Source organism: Tiliqua scincoides, chromosome 3 (genome assembly GCF_035046505.1).
Source record: "Tiliqua scincoides isolate rTilSci1 chromosome 3, rTilSci1.hap2, whole genome shotgun sequence".
Taxonomy (NCBI): Eukaryota; Metazoa; Chordata; class Lepidosauria; order Squamata; family Scincidae; genus Tiliqua; species Tiliqua scincoides.
Window position 1 is genome coordinate 148,583,747 of NC_089823.1, and position 9,407 is coordinate 148,593,153.

Below are 9,407 nucleotides of genomic sequence, written 5' to 3' on the forward strand. Positions count from 1 at the left end.
CAATTCGTTCTGGCACTTTCAGTGTTCTGTGGTTGAGTTTGAAGCAGAGAAGAAAGCTGGATTAGGCTAAAGTCACATCTATCTGCATTCTGTTTCTGCAGTGACCTGCCAGCAGGAGAGAAAGAGGCATAGTTCTCTTCTATCACTGCTTTCCTGCAAGTGGTATTTAGAAATATGTTGCCACTTGATCTGGAGGTAGTGCATAGCCATCATGAATAGCAGCCATTGATACTGTTCTCCAAGAAACTGCCCAATGTTCTTTTAAAGCCATCCAAGGTCATGGCCATCACCACACCTTGCAGCAACTAATTCCACTGACTGTGAAGTACCTTCATCCTAAATCTTCTGCCAGTTAGTTTCATTGGATAATCCTTGGTTATATGATTATTAGAGTAAGAAAGAAATCCTCTCTGCATCAGGCATCATTGTACAAGGTTCAAGCTGCAACCATACACACTTTCCTGGGAGTAGGCCCCATTGAAAACAAGGGGATTAATATCGGAGTAGACATACTTAGGGTTGTGCTATCAGTTGCGTTCATTCTTTAATTGCCTTTTTCCCCCAAGCTAAGAAGCCTCAGATGTAGTGTTTCCTCATTAGGAAAGAGCTATTGCCTTCTGATAATTTTAGTTGCCCTATTTTGTACCTTTTCCAGCTCTACAATATATTTTGTGAGAAAGGAGGACCAGAACTGTACTCGGTATTCCAAATGTGCAGTCCAATGTGACTGCACCATAGATTTATATGGGGGCAACATAATATTAGCAGTCTTATAGCCCAATCCTATGTGTGTTTACTCAGAAGTAAGTTCCATTATGTTCAATGAGGTTTACTCCAGGTAAGTAAGGATAAGATTGCAGTCTCATTCTTAATCCTTTTCGTAATGGCCTAAAACAGGGGTGTCAAACATAAGTTCCGGGGGCCAGATGCGGCCCCCGGAAGCTTTTTATCCGGCCCTCAGGCTCTCAGCTGCTGAGCAGTGCTGAGGTTACCACTGAAACAGCAGCCCACGTGAAAATTGGGCTTTCCCATATCTTGAAATATGATCAAGATTTGCGTATTTTCTCTTATGTCATTTGCAGTTAATGAACTTCTATATGAGAACAAGGTGCTGATTTCTGGCCATCAGCTGCTTAATGACGTCACTTTCTGCTTAATGACATCACTTCCGGCCCTCAGCAGGCACCCTGAATGTTAACCGGCCCTCTGTATGAAACAAGTTTGACACCCCTGGCCTAAAAAGTATGGCATTTGCTTTCTTCTCTGCTGCTGTGCATTGGGTTGACATTTTCACTGAGCTATCCATCACAACCCCAGATTTTTTTCTTGGCTCATCATTGACAGCTGACCCTTGGCTCAAGCCCCATCAGCTTATACTGTATGTAAAGTTGGGCTCTCCCCCCCCAAATGTGTATCACTTTACACCTGTTAGCACTGAACCGTATTTGCCTTTTGGCTTCCATTCCCACCCAGTCTGGAGTGATCCTTTTTGGAGTACTTAATTATGTACTACTACTCTGATAGCATGGTGCCATCAGCAAATTTAGTCACCTTGCTGTTTACCCCAATTCTAGATCATTTATGAACAAGTTTAAAAAGAAAAAAAAAACACTAGTCCCAAGTCACATCCTTGAGAGATCCCACTTATTTCCCTCCATATCTACACTTTGTCATGCCCTGTTTGCTCCCATTGCCTTTGTCAAGCTCATATTACTTTTGAAGCTAAGCACTCTTGGTCAAGACTAGAGGCTTAGCTGCCATATACTTATCAGTTATGACTGCAGTGTGATGATATATCTTGAAAGTGCCATCACAGATCCAACACTACCAAGTGAGCCTTCACAGTAGTTCTTCACCTCTTTGGCCTGAAGGGCTTTTTAGTGCAGGCAGTTGACACATTCATCTGCCAGCCACCAAGTGTACAGAAGCACTGTAAAGGCGCATGGGGACAATGCTACATCACTGTGCCTACAGTACTATTGGTTGTAATAAATGTGCAAGCATAACAGCACCAGTAATGAACTCTGAAAAGCCTGTGTAAGCCAGACTTGCAAGTATCCACTCGCCTGTGGCTTTAGAAAGGGGTGTTCTCTTCTCTTTTAAGCCACGCATGACCACGATAGTTATGTTGTGGGTAGACAGGCAAGTAAAAAATGCTTGCAGAGCTAGAAACATCTGTGGGCCTTTTTGCAAGACTGATCTAAACAGAAAGTGAGTCTGAAGCTATCACTGTTTCCACTAAAACAATGCTCAACTTTCCTATATCTATTTTCGGAGAGAGCTGTTGGAGTTAAAGAGGCATTTAAACCAAAGGGAACCGTTTACTGTGGTCGGCTTTTTGGTTAGTTGAAATGGAACTCAGTTAGCACCATGATGTTCTTCAGAATTCTTTCACAAAGCCACAGACACCTCTCCTTGCCCATCCCAGCACTGAGAGTAGCTCTCTCCGAGTGGGCCTTTGGTTGATTGGTGTGGTATTTATTTCCTGAGCCTGCTTCAATTAGCTTGCCTGAAATCATGGAACAGTAATGAGTCAAAAATGCCCTAATCTGAATTAACATTTCTATTTATTACTCATCAGGGAAGTCCCCTGAGCTCAAGTGCTGCTAGATTCAGGGATTCAGTCTATACAATTCTTTACAAAGTAGAGGAGGAAGCTTTGCCCATTTCGAGCAGGCAGATTTCTGTAATTTCAGAGTGTCCTGCAACCTCAGATAAAATTTGCATTAAGTAAGCAAAGACCTGTGTGCACACCCAACCTTCACAATTTGAAAGGAAGGCTGGGATCCAATGAATTACCTAAGGTCAGGCTTTCTGCTAGTCCATTTGAATTTACTGGCTCTGTGCCATACCTGCAATTTCAAAAGCAGTTTGCCATGTGGCATGGAAGGCTGTTTGAGAAAAACATGACAAAGGCCATGCATACTTGGTAGTAAGTTCCACTGAACTCAACAAGATCAATTTCTAAGCAAATGTGTATAGGAGCACATTGTTCTACTGAAGTCCTATAGACATAAAGTACACTTGATCCTATGTCTGTCTACTAGGTATAAGTGCCATTATAGTCAATGGAGCTTACTCCTAGGTAAGTGAGGTTAGGATTGCAGCCTATTAAATTCTGTGCAGCTAACTTCTGAATGAACATGCACAGGAGCGGCTGCGCTTCTCTCCCACACTGTTTTGTGGAACCAGTTTCACAGTTCTTTGGGACCAGGCCAAAGTCTCTGGGATGGCCACACTGGAAGAACAGGAACAACATAGTGACAATGTTGACACAAAACATACTTGATTTAAGAGAAGCACATTTCTCTGGAAGTAGATGTGATTGCTAGAGAGATAAACAGCTGACCATACTGTGCGTGCACCGTTTCAGTTTCGAAAAGAACTACAGTAATTCATCTGTGACCCTGGTTTCACAATATTGTCTGTTTTTCCTAGAGAAGAAGGGCAAGGGGGAGAGGCACAAAGGAACTGCATGGATTATGGCAGATTCTTCAATCTACATGAAGTGTGAGAAGCTTTTTAGTTGAAGAGCCCATGCTTAACACTGCAGTCCTCTGCACTTACAAGCAAGACCCTTTGCATACAATGAGTAAACATACATAGGATCAGACTGCATTTCTTTTACTGAAATCAATGGCATGAGAATGCTTAACTTTGGCTCTACTACATCCTAGTTTTGCCATATTTACAAAGGGAGTTTACAAGGGAACAAATTTCAACAACTTTCAAATGTTACTTTTGAATGTTTAAAAGGACATATCCGCTGAATCTCGCTTCCTTGTGGAATATCATGAATATCCCTTATAACGGGTGCTCACACTTTTTTGGCTCGAGAGCTACTTTGAAACCCAGCAAGGCCCGGAGATCTACCAGAGTTTTTTTTTACAATGTTTGGGCCATCATAACATATAACATTTATGTGTACAATGTATGTTGGTGTACCTTGAGCCCCACTGAGTATAACAGGACTTACTCCTGAGTAGACATGCCTAGGATTAGGCTGTGAGGCTGCAATCCTAGCCACACTTACCTGGGAGTAAGCCCCATTGAGTACAATGGGCCTTACTCCCGGCGTTTCCTCCCAGAGGCACCTGACGGGGGGGGGTCAGCACTCCGCGATCTACTCATTTTGCCTCGCGATCTATTGAGCACCCCTGCCTTATAACAACCCCACTTCCAGATTACCCCAGATGCTAATATTGTGATCAAACCACAACATCTAAAAACTGCTCCACTTATGTTGTTTAATGAGATATGAACATAGTGGTAAGGGTGTTGAATTATGACACGGCAGACCCAGGTTCAAACCCCCACGTGGCCATGAAGCTCACTAGGCTACCTGTGGCCAGTCACTCTGTCTAGTGCTTAATGAAAAAGATAACAAATGTACATGGAGAAAGTCAAGAATTCCACTGAAGTCAATGAAAACTTTAGTATCATAGCCTAGGCTTTGAATCCAAGTCTACAATAAAAACAAGAGTCTTGCAAGTTTTCCAGTGTTTGTGAGGGCACTTCCAGATGGACTCCTTGTAGCACCAGCCAGTTGTTGCTTTCCTGCTTGTAGTCACATGGGAAATTGTAATATTTCTTCCACACAGCAGTAGAGAGTATGTGTATGGGGGGCAAAATAGACTGACCCTCCATCTTACTCTTCCTGGGCATGCACCTCTCAAAAACAATAGCAATGCACTAGTGGTGATTACACTAATGTGTGATGATTTATAAGCATGAGAAAACATGAGTGGGCAATGGATGGGTAACAACATTATGTGAAACCCCCATTAAGAGTGTGTGAACAAAATATGTCAATCCCAGACTAAATGTCCCATCTGGAAGTACCCTGAAATATGATCAGTAGAGCTAGAAGGGATCAAAAAGTTGAATGTTCAAACTACCTTCCCCCTGCAGTCTTTTTATTTGTTTGTATGAAGGCGAACTCTAAGAGGTGCAATGAGGGTGGTCCTTGTTCCAGTATCCATGGGAGAGATATACTGGTGACCAGAATGTTATGACAGAACAGGATTTTTTTTCTTTTTTTCACAAAACATTTATTTACACAATAATCATGACAAAACCACCTTTCTTGGGGATGGCTCCAGTTAGTGGTTGTGCCTTATTAGAATAAATCATTTCTCTTTCATCTGTTGTGCAGAGCCAACAACTTCTTTGTTAGCCCTTGAAAGATTATTTACATTCTCTTCTGATTTTTTTTAATTATTATTACTACAAAAGCAACACTTGGTAAGTCACAAAAAACAGTGCATACAAAAATAGAGTTTCTAGAAAAAAAAAATCCAAATATTAATGGGCAGAAATATACAGCTATAGTAAAATCAGAGGGTTGGAAACTTTTGTTGCTGCTGTGGTTCCCCCACCCCCATTATAATTAATAAGGCAGCCAATGTACATGCAGCCACTGAACCATTGTCTACATCAGAAAAGGCACCAAGGACAGTTCAACACGATTGCATGCACCCAGACATCAGAGAACTTATGTACAGCCCCCTTAGTTTAAATAATAAGTTAAACCTCTCCGATCCGTCCACTTGAAGCTAACCCTCCTCTCTTGGGGGAGGCGAAGAACAGTGCACATTGTCTTAAAAAGAGTAGGCACAAAAAAAAAAAATACAGGAAGGGGGAAATATACAAGGTGGTGGGGAAAAAAGTAGTCATTTAAAATCTGGAAAGTACCTTTTGGAGGGGAAAAGAGGGGAGGCAGATATTGCCAGGCCTATTGTCTCGACCAGTCCTCATTGCACTTGTTTTTTTTTAATTCTTCCTAGTAGCACTTCAATCCTGAACACGTGTACGTTCCACTGACTTTTCATCATCAGGGCTGCCCTCGAAGTCGACGTGCTTTGGGCTGCGATCCTAGCCCCACTTTCCTGGGAGTAAGAGCCATTGACTCTAATGGGATTTACTTCTGTGTAAACACGCATAGGCTTGGGCTCTTGGGACAGCAGCTTCCCAGCTGCATTGCTATTGCCCAGAGGGGGAAAAACAAAAAAGAATGGAGGTTTTGGGCTACAATCTTATGCACAAGGAGCACGCCCCATTGAACATAATGGGACTTACTTCTGAGTAGACCCGCTGAGGATGGGTTGTTGGACGCTGAACGATCCATGTGCTTGGTTTGGGGGGCAGCTTTGGCAAGAGCAGAGGTTCCTGTGGATGGCTTGACTCGGGTGGGGGGTTGCATCGTGTGAATGCAGCTCTAAAGTGCAGGCGCCAGTCCTTCCCTCCCGCCCGCACCTCCTTCCTTTTCTCCCCTTGGAGAGCGAGCGGGGCGCGCGCAGTGTGCAAAGGCGCTTCAGGTCCAGCCTGGCCAGGCGCAGTTCCAAACACGCGAGTGCCAGAGGGAGGCGGGCGACCGGCTCGGCGGAGGCCCCACGCTGAGCGCTGGCCGGCCGGGGCGACTCGGGCTGCAGCCCCATCCAGTCTCCCGGGAGCAAGCCCCACGGACCGCCAGGGACCTGCTTCTGAGCAGACAGCCGAGGCTGGGCTCTCAGGGCGTCCGGGTCCTGGAGGCGCAGGAGGCCAGCGCGGCTGAGCCGCCGGGGCAGAGCGAGGCGGGCGGCGGCGCGGCGGAGGCGCCGGCGGCGGCCTTGCGCTCCTTCTGGCGCAGGTGGATCTTGGTGTGGCGCTTCCTCTCGTCGCTGCGGGCGAACTTACGGCCGCAGAAGTCGCAGGCGAAGGGCTTCTCGCCGGTGTGCGTGCGGATGTGGGTGGTGAGGTGGTCGCTGCGGCTGAAGTTGCGCATGCAGATGCGGCACTGGAAGGGCTTGTGGCCCGTGTGGATGCGGATGTGGCGCGTGAGCTCGTCGGAGCGCGAGAAGCGGCGGTCGCAGCCCTCGGCCGGGCACGGGTAGGGGCGCTCGTGCACGGGCGTCTTGCTGGGCCGGTTGGGGTACTTGCGCGGCCGCAGGATGGGGCGCAGCGGCAGGTGGGCCGGGCTGCCGTAGGCGCCGGGCGGCAGGCGCACGGCCGGCCCCGGCGCGGCGGGCCCCTCCGCGAAGCCGGCGGCAGGGGGCGCGCCCAGCGTGAAGTTGCGGATGGTGGAGAGCGGCGTGAGCGGCGGCGGCCCGCGGGCGGAGTCCAGCGCGCAGGGGAAGGGCTTGCGCTCCGCGCCCCCGTGCAGCTCCCGCTGGCCGCACTGCGCGGGCGGCGGCGGCGGGAAGAAGCCCGCGTAGTCCGGGATCATGGGGAAGAGGCCCGCGCCGTCGGCTCCCGCGGGCGGCACCGCCTTGGGGGAGTGGTGGTAGGAAGGGGGCGGGGGGAAGGGCCCCGAGGGGGCGGCCAGGAACGCCGAGGCGCCGTCGGGGGGCGCCGCCTGCGGCTGCTGCGGCTGGTAGAGCTCCCCGCAGGCGGAGTAGGGCGGCGGGGGCGGCGAGTACATGTGCTCCAGCTCGCCGGCGGTGGGCGCCAGGGCGCAGCCTAGGGAGCCGGGGGACGCCGAGGAGGCGGCGGACGACGAGGGGGCCGAGGAGGAGGAGGACGACGACGAGGAGGCGGGCGGCGGCGCGGCCACCCCCTGCAGGATGCCGGCACTCATCAGGTTGAGGATGCCGTCGGCGGGATAGCAGCCCGCGCCGGGGTACTGCGGGTCGATGGAGAACTTGCCCATGTAGGTGAAGGGCTGGCCGCGCGAGGGCGGCGCGAAGCCGCTGCAGGTGTAGGGCAGCTCCAGGGACCGCTTGTCGCTCATGTCCACGCCGATCAGGCCATCTGGAGGGTGGAGGGGAGAGAAAGGCGGGTCATCAGAGGGGCTCTTCTCGAGCAGCGCCCAGGCAGCCTCTTCTCCCTGCCAGGGCAAGTCAGCATCAGTTCGCGCTCGCGCCGCACGGACACCTGCCTGCCCTCGCCTCTGCTCCTGGTTTGCTACCCGGGGAAGGGGACGACGTGTGGCCCTCCTCTCAGGGGGAGGGCGCGTCTTGCCCAATCCTGTCCACACTTTCCTGAGAGTAAACCCCGTTGATTCTAATGGGACTTACTTCTGAGTAGACACGCATAGGATTGGGCTGTGAGGGGGGTAAGGTCCAACTTTTGTTGGCTGCATTAAAGTTACAAAAATGGAAGGAGACCCACAATTCCACATAACCCAAGTTCACTTTTGTTCGCCCCTTCACTTTCACTGCATCCCACAAACTCCTTGAAACCACCGGCAGTGCGAACAAGCTAGCTGAGGCTGCAATCCTGTCCACACCTACCCAGGAGTAAGCCCCATTGACTATAATGGGACTGACTTCTGAGTAGACATGCATAGGGTTCGGCTCTTAAACTCTTCAGTGCTGTGGGCAAAGAGACCCTAAACCACTGCGACAGCCCCCCCCCCCCACCCGTGCATAGCTGAACACAGTGGGACGTGCCTGCGAGTCAGCGCGCACAGGAGAGGTTCCGCGGGCTTGAAGTCACTAGTAGGGCTTCCCCGGATTGAGTAGAGCACCCAGTATCCCGTGGGCTCCCGCTGCAAGTGGCAACCGATGTATTCATTGCAGCCCTTCAGAAAGGGGGGGAAGGAGAGCGGTGGGGTCTCCTCTCAGGTGTTGTAGTTCTCCAGCTCTGGAGCCGGGGCTCTGCAGGTCTTTTTGGCCCTGCCTGCTAACTAACTGCTCACTGAGATCTTTAAACAGGTTGCCACCAAAACAGGCAGAGATCCAGCTTTGCGACCACGGAGACGGCAGCATCGCCACCTCTGCCCCGTTTCAAGGCGCCCCCTTTTCACCCACCCACCCCCCAGAGGTCCCAAGGTTGCCTCGGGAGGGGGAGAGGCGGCTTACCTGCCGTCACACCGCTCAGCTGGTCGAAGGGTCCTCCCAAGTCACCATTGGGAAAGTTGATCACTGGCGTGGGCAGCGTGCTCGCGATGTCGTCCACGGGGTAAATGCTCTCGGGGAGCTGGTGCACGAAGCCGCCGAGACTGACCGGGATTTTGTCTATCGTCTTGGCAGTCATCATTTGCTCCACGGACAGCGCGGAGAGCAGCCCTGCCGTGCCTGCCGTGTAGTGGTCACGCAGGGAGAGGGGGTGCCTGTCCTCCAGTATGGAGCGCTGGGAGGCAGGCGTCTGTGGGCATAGATGGGGAGGAGGCTCCTGATCTCCTGGCACCGGAGCCCAGGAGCTGCTGGGAGGATGTTGTGGTAACAGTCGGTGTGTGTCCCTTGCAGAGCCGTTTTAATCAATTGCCGCTCGGGAGGTGGAAAGTCTTGCTCTAAGTATTTATTGGGAAGCCGTGAATGCCCGCGACGTCACTGCCCATATAAGGACTGAGGAACGGGGAAGGCTCGTCACGTGGGCAATTAGCATGGCGTGCCCGGAGTGGCTGGATCCGCGCCCGGAGTCTTGCACGGTGCAGAAGCGGCGCTTGTGGCCGGGCGGGGGGCTTGCGCCGGAGCAGAGCGTTGCAC

The 9,407-nt window shown here is 50.8% G+C and overlaps 1 protein-coding gene across 1 annotated transcript; it reads right to left on the minus strand.

Annotated features, from left to right (window-relative positions):
* Positions 1-6,508: 6,508 nt before the first annotated feature.
* Positions 6,509-8,958, minus strand: EGR2 (early growth response 2). Its single transcript, XM_066621706.1, has 2 exons — positions 8,781-8,958; positions 6,509-7,728 (listed from the first exon to the last, which is right to left on the minus strand). The coding sequence occupies exons 1-2, from the start codon at positions 8,956-8,958 to the stop codon at positions 6,509-6,511; spliced, it is 1,398 nt and encodes a 465-aa protein (XP_066477803.1).
* Between the last annotated feature and the right edge of the window lie 449 nt (positions 8,959-9,407).

Coding starts and splice junctions, on each gene's coding strand:
- EGR2 (XM_066621706.1), bottom strand. CDS start 8,958: ATGATGACTGCCAAGACGATAGACAAAATCCCGGTCAGTCTCGGCGGC. Junction 7,729..8,780: donor GCTGAGCGGTGTGACGGCAG/GTAAGCCGCCTC, acceptor TCCACCCTCCAG/ATGGCCTGATCGGCGTGGAC.